The 21217-nt window shown below is 34.4% G+C and overlaps 2 protein-coding genes and 1 long non-coding RNA gene across 3 annotated transcripts; 2 read left to right on the plus strand and 1 right to left on the minus strand.

The window, feature by feature from the left end:
• Positions 1–3826, plus strand: LOC139864143 (uncharacterized). The gene is made up of 9 exons (XM_071852734.1): positions 1–132; positions 755–978; positions 1147–1356; positions 1559–1617; positions 1939–2010; positions 2393–2492; positions 2563–2634; positions 2717–2824; positions 3192–3826. The coding sequence occupies exons 2-9, from the start codon at positions 757–759 to the stop codon at positions 3534–3536; spliced, it is 1188 nt and encodes a 395-aa protein (XP_071708835.1). The 5' UTR covers positions 1–132; positions 755–756; the 3' UTR covers positions 3537–3826.
• Positions 3827–5049: 1223 nt separating this feature from the next.
• LOC139864149 (uncharacterized) lies at positions 5050–5787 on the plus strand. The gene is made up of 3 exons (XR_011764467.1): positions 5050–5389; positions 5542–5599; positions 5691–5787. It is a non-coding gene; the product is annotated as an uncharacterized lncRNA (long non-coding RNA).
• Positions 5788–9921: 4134 nt separating this feature from the next.
• LOC139864155 (uncharacterized) lies at positions 9922–11145 on the minus strand. The gene is made up of 4 exons (XM_071852744.1): positions 10772–11145; positions 10605–10692; positions 10294–10360; positions 9922–10163 (listed from the first exon to the last, which is right to left on the minus strand). Exons 1-4 carry the CDS (start codon positions 10908–10910, stop codon positions 10110–10112), a joined length of 348 nt encoding a protein of 115 aa, XP_071708845.1. The 5' UTR covers positions 10911–11145; the 3' UTR covers positions 9922–10109.
• Between the last annotated feature and the right edge of the window lie 10072 nt (positions 11146–21217).

Genomic DNA, 21217 nt, shown 5'->3' on the forward strand with positions numbered 1-21217 from the left:
CCTTTTTTTGTCATTTTCATTTCAAACATATAAAAGAAAGATTCAAAATTTCATCCAAAGATCCATCTCTAGGGTTCATTACAAAAACCCCTTTTTATCTCATGGACTTTTGATCTTCAACTGCTACTGCAAGTGAGCATTTTGTTCATTTGGGTCTGTTTTGTACTTCATTTCTAGAAAATGTGTGGATCTTTATAATGGGTTTAGCTTGTTTTTGTTTAATTTGTAAATTGATTTTGGTCTTTGGATTTTGTGTTGGGTCAAATCTTATAAGATAGAACAGTGGATCTGTTTATAAGTTTGAAGATCTAGTTTGTGGGTAGTTTTTAAATTAAAGACTTTTTTTTGTTTAGTTATTTATCTGTTTTGATTTAGTTTATTGACGTGATTAGTTGGTGTTATAAAGTTTTAATCTTTAGTACGAGTATTGTTTAAATTTTTGGGAAAATTTAAACATATGTAAATTAGGGTTTGCTATTCATGTGTATGGGTCTATATGCTTATTTGATTGAATCTGAAGCTGCTGCTGTATCTATTGAATCAAGCAAAAAAAATATACACTTTATGCCTATATAAGTATATATTGTTGCTATAATGATATTAAGTGTCATTGCCTACTCACATTGCTTTGCAGAATAATGTTTTTAAAATGATTAGTTGGAGTATTTTACAATTTATATAAATTTTGGAAGAATCATGCTAGGGTTTTTGTAGATTTTATTAATGAAACTAACTAAAACTTTAAAATTTACAGCTATGATGGACGTTGAAGAAATAAAGGTTGTTTCTGGAAATGGGAGTGCACATGATGCTGTTAATGAAGAATTTTCGAAATCGAATTACGACGAGGAAGATAATTCTATGGAAATCATAGCCAGAATTCCTAATTATAATTCTGAAAGTAACGAAGGAAATGGGAATTGTAATGAGTCTTTTGATGAACACGTTGAAGAAAGCAACGATCTTGATGCTTTTAAGGTACTAAAAAAGATTTTATTCGTAAAAACGGTTAATTCGTTAATTTCTAAATGATTGTATATTTGCCTTATTGATAATTACTCTTAAACCCCTTTTTTATGTACAGCTTTTTTGTTCAGTATGTAATTTGGAAAAGGTATATATTGTTTTTTTGTTTTTTGCTATCAGGAACTTCAAGTGAAAGATGCTTTGTCGGTTCAACCCAAATGTCAAAATGATATGGACCACGATTTACACATTAAAACCAATATAGATAACAAAAGGGGTGGTAATGATGAAGAGAAATCTACTTTGGTTGGACGTGTATCAATCGCTAATGAGAAGACGAGTAGCAAATTAAAACCTGCAAAGGTTCAAGTTAAGGTCCCTCTTTCAAAGGTACATTCGCTTCTTAATATATTTATATTTGTCAGGGGTTCACCTTCATATCTAAGCTTTTTTGCACACTTGGCGGTTGAATAACAACTATGATTAGTCATTATTATCTTTGATATATTTCCATGCTTATAATCACGTACACGTGTTTGCTCACATTGTTAACCTCCTTTTTCAATAATTTTTTAACTGTTTACTTCTGCAGCCAAGAAAGTTGGATTCTTTAACATCTACTGCAAATGTGGTGCAACCTGAAGGTGTCAAGTATGTTTTATTCACTCCCGTATTTTGCTTACTGAGCTCTTTGATCATTTGACTCTATCTTTTGTGAAAATGCGGTCTCTAATATACTATCATACTATTTTTTTTTATGCTTTTTATATTTGACTCTTTAGGGGTGTTTGAATATGCATTTTTAGAACTGATCATGTAATATCAACTAATCATAATTACAAAATTAGTGATAATAAAACCTTCTGTAGGAGATACCAGTATTGATATGTTCTTTTAACATGTGAGTAGTTTATTTTATAGAAATGTTCAAGTTTATTATACAAAGTTTGTGATGTTATCATGATAAAATAGGGAGAAAATTAGAGCAAAATCAAGTAAAACAGTTCATGGAAGTACAACAGATGGAAGAGCTCATTCTTCTGAGTATCCTATTTCGTCGTTTTCTTCAGTAACATTTATATTTGCATCAGATTTTTTGGTTACTCTAACATGCATTTGGCATTTGAGGTCAAATTGTTTTTTCTGATTTGAGATTAATACGAGTTTGTTGTAAAAATATCACAATTTGCAGTATTCAATGCAGTTATGCAGCGATTAAATTTTTACCACTAATCTTTAAACTTAAATCTGTGAATAATATTTTTTAAACCTGGCCTTTTCGAATTTCTTATGTTATGAATTTACCCTTTCATCTCACTTGATGTTTCTGAAAAATGCAAATATGGTCATCATTTTGTTTGACATTTAAAGTCAAAGTCAAAGTAGGACAGTATAAATCTTTGTATGTCCTTAATAACTTGCATAGAAGTTCGACAACAGGAGATGAAAAGTCACAAAGACTGGGCACGCTGCCTGCCTATAGTTTTAGTTTTAGGTGTGACGAAAGAGCTGAAAAACGGAAAGAGGTTTGACTTGCTGACCTTTTATGTCAAATTAGCATTTTTCAACTTTTAGTAACTTGATTTTTTTTAATAGTTTTATTCTAAACTGGAGGAGAAGATTCATGCTAAAGAAGAAGAAAAAAGTACATTGCAAGCAAAATCTAAGGTATTGTTAATGTTAATTTATACGTATTAAAATTGGCTATAAATTAAAATTATGTAGTTGACGTTTTTGTTGGTTGTGCTAGGAACATCAAGAGGCTGAGATTAAAATGTTACGAAAGAGCCTTATGTTCAAAGCAACACCTATGCCGACTTTTTATCATGAAATTCCTACTAAGACAGAGTTAAAGAAGGTAAGTTTGGTACGACTCACTAATTAGCAATCTCTAATTATCATTAGTTGTTATACTTTGACTTTAAAAGTCAAACAAACTACTTAATGATCCACAAATTATATGAATTGATTTTTGGAGAAAAATATCATTAATACCTACATTAAAAGGTATTGGGAGTACTATATATATAGTACACGAAACAGAGTCAAAAGGTAAATATTATACTAAGTGGATAAAAATATGTTTAATAGTTGGCTAATTAGTGTTTAGATGTGCGTTTTAAAAGTGATTATGTGATTTTGAATCATTAGAATAAGATGATAAGTGAATGACATATGTTATGCATATCCTTTTGGATTAACACAAATGGTTCTTATTGATGTAGAAACCGACAACACGACCCAAATCGCCGAAACTTGGACGGAAAAAGGATTCAGCGGCAGAAGAATTAGAAGCAAATAATGGTAATGCTTTTCGACCCGGTGCACGGTTAAGTTTGGATGCAAAGAAGTTACTAAACAACAAGCCTACTGTTGCTAAAAGTATTACGTCTGTTCCTACAAAGAAACCGATAAGGAAATCTCTTCCTAGGCTACCTTCTGAAAAGACCAAATTGCCCTCCGACTCCAAAGATAGAAAAGAAGTCCCTTTTCACGAAATTACAAAATCTTCCAACGAAACAAATGACCTACAGGCAGATTCACACGTTGTCGAGGAAAAAGCCAATTGAAATGATGAGAATGTGTATTTGTTGTCTGTTCCAGTTTTCGCTTACAAAGTATATAAACGAGTGTATTGTTTGAAAACCAAAGGTGGGAAAATGTTTTGTCGCAAGTTATATTAAGGGGGGTTTGTTTAAATCTTGTGCCATTGTTGTTGAGGATCAGCTTGTTGGAGGGTCTGGTAAGTGTTTTTTGTCGTGGGTTTTCGAGAATGGTTGTTGTGTGACAACCTTTTTTGACCTTATTTGAGCGTTGGGATGCGTAGTTTGTACTTTGATCGAATGATTCTGGAATTGTAATAGAAACTTGTCGGAAGTTTGTTTCAGATCTTAATTTTACATACACTTGGAATAGTGTTGCTCGTCTGAAAGACTTTTTGTTCCTTTGAACTGAGATTGTTAAAATTACTGTTATTAAAGGCTACATTTGTATTATCTCCTCTCTCCTCTATACATTAAAAGAGCTAACTAATATATATTTCTAAAACCCTTTGAATGACCCTTGGATCAAATATTTACATCACTATACCCCTTCATCCAATGTCTATTAATCATTAATCATCTATCTTAAATATTAGCTAATAAATCAAAATTAGGAGCTTGTAAATCAAGGAAAAGCACGGGAGCTTGTAAAAAAATTAGGGGTTTCATCAACATTACCGAAGAACATCTTTCATTCCGAAAAACCTTTCTGCCTCATCGTCTCAAATTTCTTTGTTGCTCGATTCAGCGAAAAGATTAATTTTGGGTTCAAGGATATCAATCAGCAGCCTCAAGCAATATTGGCTTAAATCGATTAGACTACAGGTTTGTGTTTGTTTATTACAGCTATTATCGATTAACGAATTCGATCCAGTTGATAATGGATCGTAACCCTTTCAAATGCAAAATTAGGGAACCAAAACATCGTAACATGTACATGATTCAAAACCCTAATTTTAGTTGTGTTCTTGACTGTATCACATCCCCTTTCGAAACCCTAATTTAATCTCTAACGGATTCGATTTTCATATGCTTTTGGCTCTATTAAGGTTTATTGATTTTTTGTAGACCATCTATATTACTGTGCTAATGAGTTCAACAGGAAAACATACGCAATCAATCGGAAACGGAAGCATTCAACAGGAAAACGACCCAGAAGGTCTTTCATTTCCTTAAACGACCCAGGATGTGAATGTCAAACCTCATATTTCATGTTGTACATATGTACTTTGTTTCTTATGAATCATTGTCATTTTTCGTTAACTACTGATATAGATTTTCACTTATCAGATTCATTATATTTCTTAATTAAACAATTTTATGTGTGGAAAAAATTGATTTTAACAGTATATTACTCTGATTGAAGTAAGCACATGAAATATCATCTGTTTTTGGTTTTAAGGTTATATTTCTTTATATTCTTCTAACCCCTATTTGATTCAACTGGAAAAATAATAATCAAATGATCATTCATGATTATGCTTTTTTATTTTAGTCAGCTTTTTGCATTGGATTATTTTTAATATAATGTAATAATTATTTAAACTATCAATTATGTAAAATGAGTTTGTCAGAATACGGTTGCTTCAAGTTTTTGCCTTCAATGGTGGCAGAAATATTTTACGTTTCTTTCAAGGTTTATTCTTAAATCATCTCATCGACGGGTAAGATTTGACATTCACATCTTGACTAATTTAGGTTCTTTGTCTTCCATGTTGTGCATGGTCCAGATTTCCGAAAGTGGATAGTTTGGAAGTGTCTCTAAAAGGTGTTTATTTAAGTTGTTGCTGGTTCATAATCATGAAAGTTTAAATAGGTGCAGATGGAAGTAGTTGCCTTTAATCTACATTGAATCTGCTTGTGGTTCAGATCAACACAAGGTATATCAATAGCATTTCATAGATAACGATATCGGTTTTACATTACCTTTTATGGGTTAGATTTGATAATGTTATTTTAATTTAATTACCTTATTACAATACAAATGTAAAAAATGTGTACTACTAATGTGTTTATGATATCGATTTTGCAGAATAAAATTTTGAACAAAACTTGAGATAACGATATCGGTTTTACATTACCTTTTATGGGTTAAGCGGTCCCTTATATCTTACTGATATCCAAGTCATTTTCTTATACTCATTTCATATCCGCTCATAATGTGTAAATATATATTGGCAGCCAAATCATGGGTGGAGTGGTCAATTCATATTCAAATGTCACATTATTAGCTATGTTCTCAACGGTAGATTCCAGCTTATTCTTCTTCAATATGATGGCGTCTCTTTTTATCCCGTTTTTATTTGTATTATCCCGTTTTTATTTGTATTACGTTTTTTTTTTTTTTTTTTTTTTTTTGGAGGCCCTCTCGGAAGCAATCTCTCTACTTTGGAGTAGAGAGGAGGATGACTTCCTCTCTCGGTGGGTGGAGAATTTTTTCTCAACTCGTGGTTAGAGGGACGACTTCTCTTCTATTCTAGGGTAGAGGAAGGATTGTCTACATCTCACCTCCCCCATACCTCGCATGCGCGGGATTGGGTATTGTTGTTGTTGTTGTTGTTGTTGTTGTTGTTGTTGTTGTTGTTGTTGTTGTCTTCTTCAATATGATGAGAACGAGCCATTCACCTATATATGTGACTCACATGAGGTTTGACCAAATCCAAGAGATTTCATATTCTTAATAAGGTTGATTTTCTAAACTATAGTATTTATTTATTAATGGAAATTTGGGTTTACTTTATCTCAAATGTGGTCAGATAAACAAATTTGGTTAAAAGGAGCTTGAAAAATGGGTCTAATATGTGAAACGGGTTGAAAGTTGTCCAAATTTAGTTATTAGATGTAAATTTCATTAATACCCATGTATAGTAGTTCAATTTTCTTCAGAGTTGTTTATTACTATATCATGTACATAATTATAATCATAATGTGTCTCCAAGGAGGTTATTCGTATTTGCGTAATCACGGATTAGTGACATGATCAAATTGTTTGATTTATGACTTGTTATTTTTTCCCTTTTTATCTGCAGTTTTAAGAGATTTGCCTTCCTACCAATATACCATTGCGAGGAAGACACTTATATGAATGAGTTGCACGTAAGTGTCGTGTTATTTTAAAAAGAAAGTATTATGCTAATTGCTTCTTATAATGTTTATGGTCTGGAATCTTATAAACATGTTTATGGTATATGAGTTATGCTTATACTTTCAACACATATGATACTCCTCCAGCGTTGTTCTCAAAGGCCACCTATTTGTAAGGATGACCGTGGAATCAGGGTCGACGTGGTTGGCGGGGAACCATAAATACGTAATACGTAGCCACCATTATAATAATACAGTATCCTCTCATCTTATATCTATGATGCTCTATTTTCCTAATCTTTTCATGTTAGCCCCCGTATACTTGCACACACATAACACAAAGGTTGTAATGAAATTCAAGTTATATGAAAGGGAGATGACTTTCGCATTTATAAAATTAATTTGTAGGAGATGGAAATTTTCTGTTAACTTTTAAGCCATTTGAAACTTTAATTTTGGCTCTCCCGTTTTCATTTTTTATGAAATCCAGTAGTAAAGATTGACCTATAGACTAGATGTACAAGTTTTAATTAGATTGTAACCCACAAAACCATAATCAACTTATTACTTAGGTGACATGGTAATCTCAAACCATGTGTATTTGTATATGACTATTTTGGATGATTTAATAAGACATATGAGTACTCTTATTACAGATAGGTGGAATTCTATATTTTTTACGTTGGGAAGGTGTCACAAGATTTTTTGAGCATAGTTGTTCTCTTTATGATTCTAAACAATGTGCAACTTCAAGTAAGCAAATATTTCAAGCCATAAACGAGTGATTATAATATATATGTTTGAAGATTTCGATTCTCCTTTTGTTTGTCTATATAAAATTCATTGCATACTATTTAATTATAGATCATACATATTACTCAATTATAAAAAGGATTTTTTACATAACTTGTGAATTTGCGGGTTTTAAGCTAATAAATATATTATAGTATTACCTAATTGCGAATACGACCTTCGTGTCTATATTTTTCTGTCTCCTACAAGCGAATACATCCTCAGTTTTTGAATTTTGTTGCATATCCCCTAGGAGTATATGATTATATGATTATATGATTTGTGTTCCAACTGAACGAGGTGACTTGGTGGGTTAGGTAGCTGTCAAAAATTAATTTTGGTCAGATTGTATACTAACTATATCTGGTAAACAGGTCAGGCAGGGTCGATTTGGGTAACGGGTCAAAATTACTATGGGTTGAAATGGGTCAGGCAGGGTTGGTTTGGGTAACAGGTCAAAACGGCTATGGCAAAGGCGAATCCACGGGTTGATTTTCAGGTTCGTATATTGAGATCATTGTTTCCTCTGTTTTGTTAGTACTTAACAAAATCCTCATTTCGTCTATTTAATAAGGGTAATTGGTATCTGTTACTATTAAGGTGAGTTATTTTTACCAATCTTTACCGGCATATTATAGACTGTAAGATGATTGTTATGTTCAATTGTTCGTACAACAATTCCGAAGTGCTAAGTTGGTTGGTTTGTGTTTTTTGGAAGCAGGGGTGATTGTCTTGTAAGAGGCTCATGGGTACTTGCAAGATTAACGACAAGGATTTCTCGATGGGTCATCTTTTCCGAGTGGAGTAATTCGTAGTTTTAACTTTCGGTGTGTCTCTATTGTTATTACATTCCATCTTATATAACCCATTTGGGCTTGGGTGATGTATATGCTTGTTGAAAGATGCAAGTATCTGTGCAACTTACAATGATATTTATAAGAAAAGTGTTAATTACAATAGTTTCGCTATCTAAAATACCATGAAATAATGACATGCAACTTAGCAAGGGAGCCATTATATATGGTTACCATGGTAGTGAAGGTCAAAGCTAAATCTATCATTTGGTATTCTCAGGAAAAGCATCTTTAAGAAGAATTGGAGAAAGTGTTTTGAATTTAGTCACGATTGCAAAAAGAATGACTGTGATTAGTTTTGTTTGAGAGTTGGGGTTTAATAATTATGTATGGTACGATACAATCAAAATTTTTAATAATTATATGTGGTTCGATACAATCAAAATTGGCTCTTTATCGAATGTGGGTGTTAATGTTGTATGAGTATTGGTTATATTATGCACTGCTATCTATTAGGAAAATTTTGTCACTCTTGGTATTTTTAAGTCCGTTACTTTATTTTTTGAACATGATGATGTGTATTAATTATCTCATATCAATTATATTGTATTAATGTTGTAATTTTCGTAAACTTAGCTCTGTTAATTGTCTTAGAATATCATCTTCCATGAATCCCGCGAAATCGCGGGTCTTTAACTAGTATATTCATCAAATCAAATCTTTTGTTCTGCATTAACTACCTTTAATCAGTTAAATGTTCCATGAGATTGGTTATCCTTTAGACCCTTAAAATCCGTTTGTGAACCTTCTTTCGGCTGCATTCAGCAAAAACAGTTGCATTGTTTTGGGCAAGAAACAGGATTTAGTAAAACCATTTTTTTTTTCTTTTTCTTTTTGGCTAAAAACGCGAAAACTCATATAAAAACGAAGTCGTTGGAGATTAAGTTAAAAGTTCAATTACATTGTTTTATTATTTTTAGTTCAATGACTTTAATCTTATCCATGAAATTCTCATGATTTGTAACTATGTTTATCCAATTCAATGGCCTGAAAAATTCGACAAGTTGAAAAAAGAAAAGAAAAGTAACAACACTACTAATACAAAATTTCGATAAGCTGACAAAAAACAAGAAAGCTAAGTGTATTTGTATAGTTAAGCAAATGATGTCAACTCCTGTGCTGTTTGTTGGCTTCACAGTTTAGGTATTTCTTTTTTTTGAACAGCAGTACGAGATCACCCAGGGGACTTACCCACCCACACGTTCATCTCCCACAGTTGCATAACATGCCCCCAACTGCTGCCAGGAGGAAAACCCGGCCCAATCCGAGGGCGTGGGCGGTAAAAGTGTAAAACTCCCTCACTGCCCCTGCAACGCGATGTGCGGAAGACACTTTTGGGTGGAATTCAAGGGTAAATGGGCAACCTTGTGTGCAATGCTGCGCCCCACGGGAGTTGAAATCCTGACCTCTCGCTAAGAGAGGCAGACCACTACCACATGAGCTACAACAAAAGGTTACAGTTTAGGTATTTCTTAGACACGAACGTGTGGTTTGGGACTTTTGATTCATTTGTCACACACGGTCAGTCATCACTGATAAACCATGATGCAACTTGCATTTGCAGAGGCCTTAACCCTCAAGAGAGCTACACGAAACCAGCCTTTCGAACAAACCTTCCGCTTAAAGATTCATCCAAGTGATTTTCCAGTTAAAAATATACACAACAATTTTGAATACTCAACCAATAAAATTAACACATTTGTTCTACAACTACACATTTAGGTGCATTTTTATGCACACCTTTAAAACAATAATATAAGAACAGTTTCTGTTTCAACTGTGCCCCCAATCTTGAACATACATAATTTAACATTTAATAATCATATATATGAACATACGGAAAGCATCAGATCTTACGTTTAGCAGCAACTCAGTCATACAATCCCTCTTGTTCACATATTTTAACAAGAAAGTTTACCATTTCCTGAAACAATTACATTTGAGGCATTAATCAAGGTGTTTTTGGACACATTTGTATCTGGTAAAATATCCAAATCAAGTATTATGACACTAACTAAAGTCAAAATGGTGCAATTGTTTAATGAGAGACTTACAGGTAGGGGGATAGGCCGGTTAAAAGGCTTGTTCGACCCAAGCAAGTTATCATACGTTGCATTCCAACTACACAAAAAATACAGTCAGATATTTCCCTTTAAATGATACTGTAGTAGAAAATTATACATGTAATTCACATACTCATAAACACAGATTAAGTTCCATGAGAAAACAAAGACCAATCTCGTTAAATGTTCTATAAGAAAAGTGACCCATGATGTGAACTAAGATTAATATATTTGACTATTAATAAATTGTTAATCAGAGGTTTTTAGAAAAACGAAGCCTTAAAAATTACTTGTTTACAAACCTTATAACGGGTTGTCTTGATTTTTTACTGTTGTCACATGCCTTATTTCCAACCCATTGTTGCCTTGTCTGGTTCCAAAGAAGAAAACCTGAAAGCACCAAAAGTTACTTTCAACTTCATCTGGTTAATTACACTAAAAAGGTAAAAAAAAAATTTATAAAACGTACCCCGATTTACAAATTCTGAACTGTAAGAACTAGAATTTGCATTGGCTGGTGCATTATTAGTTGATGAGGAGCTTATTTGAGATTGAGGTATACTTATATCCATATCACATGTGCTGCTACTACAAAAATCTTCTAACATACTACGTTTATTAGTGTTTTGGCCTTTTCCGAAACTTCCTGTTTGTTTATTATAATCGGTTGTTACAAATGGTGTCTTGGTACAATATCCAAGACACCCTCTGCTCTGTTGCAAATAAGGTTTACAACCATAAAAATGATTAGAACAAATCAGCGTTCAAATTAAGAATGATATCTCTCATGCTGTCACATGCCTTGATACATTATAAATACGATTATTCCCTTCATCCCAAATCAATTGTCTTCATCCCAAATCAATTGTTCACTAGAAAAGACACAGTATTTTAGATATTTGTAATGATTGCACTTTCAGATGAGCTAAAATGTCCATTTTACACTAATAAAGCACAAGGAAAAGTATACAATAAGCTACAACACATGCTTAAATATGTGCAAGATCTGAATGGTGCACATTGTCAAAATCATTGGTAGAAATAAGTATACCTGGAAATTGAGACCCATACTCTAAAATGTTGGTCAATTGGGTCAAGTTTTTGGGTCAATTGGGTCATGAGACCCATACTCTAATATGTTCAAGACCTCTCCTGTGTATATGTCTATCTAAATTCCCTTTATTTTGCAAGATGGTAGCTTTCTTATTCTCTTAATAATATACAGAAATAAAATCACCCTCTTCAAAATGCAATTGTATAATAAATTACCCAGTTTGTTGTAATTCTCTCCTTCTGCTTCTCTATTTTCCCACTTTGTTTTACGAGTTTCTCTCCTCACTGAGACAACCCCCCTCCTTGGTATCAGAGCTGGTAATACACCCATTAATGAGTCACTAAACACCTCATCTGGTAAAACACCCTTATATGCAAAGAGTGCTTAAATATCAAAAGTTTTGCTATTTCTTTTATTAGTAAAACTATTGTTCATCCTAGATAAGTATGCTCTGTATTAGCCAAACTATGTTTGGAATTTTACATCAGAAAACATGGATGATATCTAGTTTGAATGACTAGAAATATGTACAATAATGTTCTCTTACAAGATATTCCCGGAGGCCGGAGTGTTATTGTAGCCGAGGAAATGGCGTTGTTTGAACACGTAGCCGTAGGAAGTTGGTAAAAGAAAATTATTGTTTTCAAAACCTGAAACCCAACATCAGAAAACTTTGCAAAAGGTGTGTAATACCAGATCACTTCTAAATATGTCTTTCAGATCTCCATCAAACTCATCTTCTTTACCCTCTTCAAAATTAGATTATCTATATCAGTTATCATATATAGATGACGAATCTAAAATTCCAGAATCTAGATATCCTGTAGTTAATCCTTATGATGTTTATAAAAAACCTTCTTCTTCAATTTCTAGAGTAGCTTCTCAAGTATTTCACTCATCGAAAAATCCAAAAACAAAAGAATTTATCCAAGCTTCTCGATTTGATCAATATCAAATCCCTTCTGATTCAAAAGAGCAGTTGGTATCTCTTGAATTACCAAAACATTTAATCCCTAATTGGCAGAGAGCAGGTTACACACATATGCACTTTGGTGCTATCAGATTAGCTCTTACTTTTCATGGGAGAAAAGGACTTGGAGTAGTCTCTCGAATAGCTCTCCTTGATTCAAGGTTTACAAGATATCAAGATGCTTGTATTGCAACAGTACAAACAACTCTGAATGCTGGAACAGTCTTCCTGACTTTCTTTCCAAATTTCAATATGCCTCTCACAGATCCATCACTGTTGACAGCCTTGAAAGTCCAGATGCAGATAACTGGAGCACCTCAGGTAAACACATATGCTGCTACTCTTCACTACCAAATGGTTTACAGAGTACAAAACCATGCTTTTGACATACCAGTTCCATCTCACATAAACACAGAAGATGCTATATTTCTTAATATAGATTCAACAGCTACACCTAGTCTTTCCTACATCCCAAAACAAATAACCAAAGAAGCCCTTTGTGAATTACTCCCTTCTTCTTGGTTAACAAATTATGAATCAATCCACTCCCAGACACAAACAGCCCAATCAACAGATCCAGTTTTCCACACTAGATCAGATGGTCTAGTTGAGATCCGTTTTCCAAAATCAAATATTGTTCAGAATTGTCCAGTAGTTCCCTCAGAACTAAACGTATTAGATTCTGATCCACTAAAAGTTGCATATTTTACAAGTGAAGGAAATCCTGTTTATCATGGTAAAGATCCAGTCACAGGACATATATGGTATGATGATTCCATTTGTAAATGCTATCTATGTCTAAATCATCAAGATGATTCTGAATCTGATGAAGATATAGAAGAAACCCCAGAACCAGATCTAATCATCAAGAAGAAACCCCAGAACCAGATCTAATCGTATCCTACAACCGGAATGCAACATGTTTGAACTACAAAACCCATCATATGAACAAGAATTCCCACCTCTTAAACCGTTTCAAAACCCAGAGAAAATCTCTCATTCATGGAAAATAGAAGCCCCTGTAGCTATTGATCATCAAGGCAGACGAACTCAACAACCACTTGTTGAGCAAGTGCTTAATTGGCAATCAGAAAATCAAGTTGCTCAAAATAAAGTATTAAAAAAGCTTTCAGATGACAATGAAAAAATGAAATCTAAAGTTTTTTCCATAGAAGCAACTACTGCAGAAATCAAAGCCAAAATTGATGTACTTCATAAAGAATTGATGATGGTGGTTACTACAATGAAAGGTACTATAAATTATTCTGAACTCCTCTCTCAAAAAGAACAAGAGAAAAAAGCCCTTGAAAACCAATTATTTTATTTTCAGAATAAACAAAATCAACCCTCATCTTTTCCTTCAAACCCTTTTTCCCCAAGAGTTTCACAACCAAACATCCAGATTCAAACACTTCAAGCAAACTCTTCATTCCACCCATCAGTTAACCCATTCTCACTAAAACCAAAACATACCATAGACTCCAAACCACAAGTTAAACCAAAAGTACCCAAAACTGAACCAGATGAACCCGATGCTTTTATTGGTGCTTCAACCTCAACCTCAACAGCAAATGAAACCCTTGAAACCATGGCCCTACAACAAGAAAACCCGATAAGTGCATTTTTGAAATCTCTTACCATACAACCACTAAATCTGAAACCCCATATCAAGCCAAAAAAGCCAATTCCAGAACCATTTGATCCGTTTCAAGCTTTTGAAGAACTATACATGGCAGATCAAGAAGAACTTCACTTTGATGATCTTGAAACTCCTTACACGGAAACCCACCAAACACCACAATCCATAACGTTCAAAAGTTTCACTATTGATGATATTCCTTTTTTGCAGTGGCGAGATCGCATGCAACATTTTCTTGCATGGTGCACGGCTGAATTAGAAGAAAATGATATGCATGAAGTCTGTAGACGATTTGTTGCAAGACTTGAAGGCAGACTCTCTGATTGGTATCATTCTCTTGGCGAATACCGACAGATAGAAATCCTTTCAGCAAGAACCCCAATTGATCTCATGAATTATATTCACACAGAATTTCTTGGTACTGGAGATCAGATGCTTACTGCAGTAAAATACCCTGTATGCACAACCAAGGAGGGGGCTGTCTCAGTGAGGAGAGAAACTCGTAAAACAAAGTGGGAAAATAGAGAAGCAGAAGGAGAGAATTACAACAAACTGGGTAATTTATTATACAAGGAAGAAGAAGTTGTGATCTTTTTTAAGTTATGATCCAACTCCATTCTATCAATACATATTTATAGGCCATAAAAGTGGAAATGACCTGCTACCTCTTAAAGAGGTTACCGGATGACTTGTTACCTGCTAATCAGGTAAAAGCTCAATTATTGATGTAATGACATCATTGCTTACATCACTCACAATTATTGATCTAATTACATCATTGCTTACATAATATTACACAAATACATAAATACGTATTTTAATCTGTATCCGGCCACTCATCACTGTCGAAATCATCTCTAGGGTGCCTGTACTGTTCTTCTTCTGATGATGTTTCATTCATGTGATTGTTTGGATCTGTATTGATTATGGTTTCCATTAAATCTCTTTCACGAATAGTATTCTTAACAAAAGCATCCAAAGCTGTTGCTGGTGACTGGCTTAGAGGGTGATCTGCTTGTCGAAAAGATGTTGAGTCAATGAATGTATGAGGTAATCCGTTGAGCTGACTCATTTCTACCTTGAATAATAACCACTGTTCTGGGTGAACATCTTTTGTACTGATGAGATTATATCCATACCAGCCATGGATTTTTACAAATGAATCTTGATGGATTATTGTGCCGTTTGGAGACTGTGAACATCGGACCAGGTTCTGATGGAAAATAACTACAACATATGTAGTGAGGAAATTGCCAAATATTGATTCCCAATAAGACATTGTTTGATATCTTAGAAGGAATTTGAGAGTATTTCGAAACATTTTTTGTTCATCTTGGGGATTTCCTACTTGTGTTAAGAACAAATATCTGTTCATCACTTGTGCATTGAATACAATTGCAATGTAATGACACCTGGATAGATTGAGGAAGAAAGGGATTGCTTCAGGGACAAGGTGATATGGATCATGAATGTGGAAAAGGTTGAGAAAAGGGTATTCAGAATTGAAGGTCATTCCTCGAAATGGAGAGCTTCCATATTTTCTAGCAAGTATTTTCCAATATGCTGTCCATGTTTCATGACAGTAGACAGGAATTGACTTTTCTAGGATTTTTTCTATGATTTCATGTGGGAGTTGATCCATTCTTTGCCATACTGTTGATTGAGGTGCTGATGATGAAGATGAAGATTCTGCATCTGGTTGTAAAACTGCTATAACAGGAATGAGTAAATTGCTTTGTTCTGCACCTTTTCTTGAAAGAAAATCTGGAAGAAAATTGGTTGATCCTTTTATGTGTTTGACTTCAAAATCATATTGGGAAAACCATTCTGCCCATCTGAGCAATTGAGGATGTGGGATTGTCTTGTTCTTGAATTGTAACATTTTAGGAAATGAAGACATATCCATTTCAATAAGAAATTTGTGACCAATAAGGTGAAAAGCAAACCTTTTGATACCATTTTTGACTGCAAGGATTTCTTTGAAAGTAGAATGGTAGTGTGTTTCAGAAGGTTTGAAATGACCACTTTGATAACCACAGATGTTGCGGTTACCATTAATTTCTTCTAAGAGGACTGCTCCCCAGTGTTCATCACTTGCATCTGTCTGCAATATTCTTTTTCCATTGGATGGAATTTGGAGGGGAGGGAGATTATCAGTTAGTCTCTTAAGTTGTTGCACTGCTTTGGTTTGTTGAAAATTCCAGGGTGGAGGGTTCTTTTTGAGCATATCATACAATGGTTTGGTTAAATGGGAAAGGTTTTTGATGAATGGGGACATGTAATTTACTATACCAAGAAATTGTTGAATTTCCTTGGTAGTGGAAAGCATGTCTGGGAATTCAAGTAGTTTTTTCGCTACATGAGGTTGAAGGTGATATTGAGAGTTGTTGATGGTCATTCCCAAGAAATCAATTTGAGTTGTTGCCAGAATCATCTTTCTTTCTGAGAGCATAATTCCATATTGCAAAAGCAATGAATGAAATTTGTTTAGCAGTACTAAATGCTCTTCTTCATTTTTTGAAAAGAGAAGAATGTCATCAATATAAATTACTGCACTTGAGAGAATTGGTTCAAAGATCTTGATCATTGCTTTTTGAAAAGCTGAAGGAGTACTTTTTAGACCAAAGGGCATCACTGTCCATTGATAGTGATGATCAGGGATACAAAAAGCTGTTTTGTATCTTTCTTCAGGATGAATGCCAATCTGCCAAAAACATGCTTTAAGATCAAACTTGGAAAAAACTTTTGCATTGGTTAGGCTTTGGAAGAGAGTCCATCTGTTTGGAAGAGGAAACTTATCATCTGCAAGGAATTCATTCAAAGGCTTGTAGTTGATTACAAGTCTTTTCTTGCCACGTATCTGTTCTGAATGTTTGTTGACATAGAAAGCTTCACACGCCCATGGGGATGTTGTTGGTTCGATCAGGCCTTCTTGCTGGAGTTGGGAAAGTTCTTGGACTGCAAGTTGTAAGTCTTCTGGATTCATTCCTTGGTGGCTTGCTTTTGTTGGATTGACATCTTCATTGAGCTTGAAGGGTAGTTTGATGAAAAACTCTGGATTCTGCCATAAAGGATTCTTGCATTTTTGAAGAAATTCTGTATGTGAATTAGCACATGATGTACTAATTATCTTTGTTGAAAATTCTCCAAAATTGTTGTCAATTGTGTGTACCTGCAAATGGGTTAGTGATAACCAGGGTAATACAAAAGACTTATATTTTAGACCTTGGTTTGACCATGAAAGATTTTTGATTTGACTCAAGATATCAAAACCTAATAACAAATCTTTATTGGGAAGATGAGATCCTAAAACTCTATGACGTATTATACATTGTGGAAAGAGTTTTATGAGTAAAGGTTTACTAATAAGTTCTATAGAAAGAGAAGAACTATTAGCTATTCGAAAGGTTTGAGAACATGGTTGCCACATATGAGAGGGGAGGAGATCTGGATTCATAATGGTTGAAGAAGAACCTGTATCAAAAAAAGCGATAAGGGTTTGAGGTTTTGAATAGTGGGTAAGGAGTATTTGGACTGGTGCATAAGGGACACTTCTTTCAACAGGATAGATTCCTTGAATATCTATCATCATCGATTCATTTTCTGAAGTATCTTCTGAGCAATTTGATTCAGAATCAGACAATTGGATCATTAAAATTGTTTCATCATTGGGCTCATCATCTAATGAAAATAAAGATTCGATGTCATGATCAGACGAGTCTTCTTCTGTAATCATCGAGACTTGTTTCATGAATTTATCTTTTTTCTTGTTTCTGCATTCCTTTGCAAAATGACCACTTTTGCCACAAATGAAGCATCGATTTTTCCCTTTAAAAGAATTTTTATTTTTCTTTCTTAGGAATTTCCATTTTTCTCGTTTGAAAGGCTTCATCTTGTAGTTTCTGTATTTCTTGAATCTTGTGGATCTTTTGGAAGAACAATTGCATTTTCCATCTTTGCACTTTATCTTAAATCTTCTGTCATCACATGCGTTGCCAAGCTTAGAGCCAGTTTCTTCAACGTATTTGAGAAATTTTTTGTGATTACAAAACTTTTCCAATGCTTCAGTAATGAATTGGTATAGAACACCTAATGAAACATCTTTCAATTGCTTGCCTGTTTTCTGGATAGTTCGTGTTGCTTCTATTGCCAGAGGTTCAGGAAAAGAGTTCAAGAAAACTTGTTTGAGATTAACATCATCTATTCCACCAAGCATATAAAATCTTTTTGACATTCGATTATAATGCTTATTCAGGTGTTTTGATTCGAAGGAGCAGCATTTCATTTTAAAAAATTCTTCACGAGCTGCAGTAAGCATCTGATCTCCAGTACCAAGAAATTCTGTGTGAATATAATTCATGAGATCAATTGGGGATCTTGCTGAAAGGATTTCTATCTGTCGGTATTCGCCAAGAGAATGATACCAATCAGAGAGTCTGCCTTCAAGTCTTGCAACAAATCGTCTACAGACTTCATGCATATCATTTTCTTCTAATTCAGCCGTGCACCATGCAAGAAAATGTTGCATGCGATCTCGCCACTGCGAAAAAGGAATATCATCAATAGTGAAACTTTTGAACGTTATGGATTGTGATGTTTGGTGGGTTTCTGTGTAAGGAGTTTCAAGATCATCAAAGTGAAGTTCTTCTTGATCTGCCATGTATAGTTCTTCAAAAGCTTGAAACGGATCAAATGGTTCTGGAATTGGCTTTTTTGGCTTGATATGGGGTTTTAGATTTGGTGGTTGTATGGTAAGAGATTTCAAAAATGCACTTATCGGGTTTTCTTGTTGTAGGGCCATGGTTTCAAGGGTTTTATTTGCTGTTGAGGTTGAGGTTGAAGCACCAATAAAAGCATCGGGTTCATCTGGTTCAGTTTTGGGTACTTTTGGTTTAACTTGTGGTTTGGAGTCTATGGTATGTTTTGGTTTTAGTGAGAATGGGTTAACTGATGGGTGGAATGAAGAGTTTGCTTGAAGTGTTTGAATCTGGATGTTTGGTTGTGAAACTCTTGGGGAAAAAACTCCCATTATCAGAATAATGTTCTCTTACAAGATATTCCCGGAGGCCGGAGTGTTATTGTAGCCGAGGAAATGGCGTTGTTCGAACACGTAGCCGTAGGAAGTTGGTAAAAGAAAATTATTGTTTTCAAAACCTGAAACCCAACATCAGAAAACTTTGCAAAAGGTGTGTAATACCAGATCACTTCTAAATATGTCTTTCAGATCTCCATCAAACTCATCTTCTTTACCCTCTTCAAAATTAGATTATCTATATCAGTTATCATATATAGATGACGAATCTAAAATTCCAGAATCTAGATATCCTGTAGTTAATCCTTATGATGTTTATAAAAAACCTTCTTCTTCAATTTCTAGAGTAGCTTCTCAAGTATTTCACTCATCGAAAAATCCAAAAACAAAAGAATTTATCCAAGCTTCTCGATTTGATCAATATCAAATCCCTTCTGATTCAAAAGAGCAGTTGGTATCTCTTGAATTACCAAAACATTTAATCCCTAATTGGCAGAGAGCAGGTTACACACATATGCACTTTGGTGCTATCAGATTAGCTCTTACTTTTCATGGGAGAAAAGGACTTGGAGTAGTCTCTCGAATAGCTCTCCTTGATTCAAGGTTTACAAGATATCAAGATGCTTGTATTGCAACAGTACAAACAACTCTGAATGCTGGAACAGTCTTCTTGACTTTCTTTCCAAATTTCAATATGCCTCTCACAGATCCATCACTGTTGACAGCCTTGAAAGTCCAGATGCAGATAACTGGAGCACCTCAGGTAAACACATATGCTGCTACTCTTCACTACCAAATGGTTTACAGAGTACAAAACCATGCTTTTGACATACCAGTTCCATCTCACATAAACACAGAAGATGCTATATTCCTTAATATAGATTCAGCAGCTACACCTAGTCTTTCCTACATCCCAAAACAAATAACCAAAGAAGCCCTTTGTGAATTACTCCCTTCTTCTTGGTTAACAAATTATGAATCAATCCACTCCCAGACACAAACAGCCCAATCAACAGATCCAGTTTTCCACACTAGATCAGATGGTCTAGTTGAGATCCGTTTTCCAAAACCAAATATTGTTCAGAATTGTCCAGTAGTTCCCTCAGAACTAAACGTATTAGATTCTGATCCACTAAAAGTTGCATATTTTACAAGTGAAGGAAATCCTGTTTATCATGGTAAAGATCCAGTCACAGGACATATATGGTATGATGATTCCATTTGTAAATGCTATCTATGTCTAAATCATCAAGATGATTCTGAATCTGATGAAGATATAGAAGATCCTCAACCATCTACCAGACGATCAAGAAGAAACCCCAGAACCAGATCTAATCGTATCCTACAACCGGAATGCAACATGTTTGAACTACAAAACCCATCATATGAACAAGAATTCCCACCTCTTAAACCTTTTCAAAACCCAGAGAAAATCTCTCATTCATGGAAAATAGAAGCCCCTGTAGCTATTGATCATCAAGGCAGACGAACTCAACAACCACTTGTTGAGCAAGTGCTTAATTGGCAATCAGAAAATCAAGTTGCTCAAAATAAAGTATTAAAAAGGCTTTCAGATGACAATGAAAAAATGAAATCTAAAGTTTTTTCCATAGAAGCAACTACTGCAGAAATCAAAGCCAAAATTGATGTACTTCATAAAGAATTGATGATGGTGGTTACTACAATGAAAGGTACTATAAATTATTCTGAACTCCTCTCTCAAAAAGAACAAGAGAAAAAAGCCCTTGAAAACCAATTATTTTATTTTCAGAATAAACAAAATCAACCCTCATCTTTTCCTTCAAACCCTTTTTCCCCAAGAGTTTCACAACCAAACATCCAGATTCAAACACTTCAAGCAAACTCTTCATTCCACCCATCAGTTAACCCATTCTCACTAAAACCAAAACATACCATAGACTCCAAACCACAAGTTAAACCAAAAGTACCCAAAACTGAACCAGATGAACCCGATGCTTTTATTGGTGCTTCAACCTCAACCTCAACAGCAAATGAAACCCTTGAAACCATGGCCCTACAACAAGAAAACCCGATAAGTGCATTTTTGAAATCTCTTACCATACAACCACCAAATCCAAAACCCCATATCAAGCCAAAAAAGCCAATTCCAGAACCATTTGATCCGTTTCAAGCTTTTGAAGAACTATACATGGCAGATCAAGAAGAACTTCACTTTGATGATCTTGAAACTCCTTACAC

The sequence above is a fragment of the Rutidosis leptorrhynchoides genome, chromosome 1 (assembly GCF_046630445.1).
Source record: "Rutidosis leptorrhynchoides isolate AG116_Rl617_1_P2 chromosome 1, CSIRO_AGI_Rlap_v1, whole genome shotgun sequence".
NCBI lineage: Eukaryota > Viridiplantae > Streptophyta > Magnoliopsida > Asterales > Asteraceae > Rutidosis > Rutidosis leptorrhynchoides.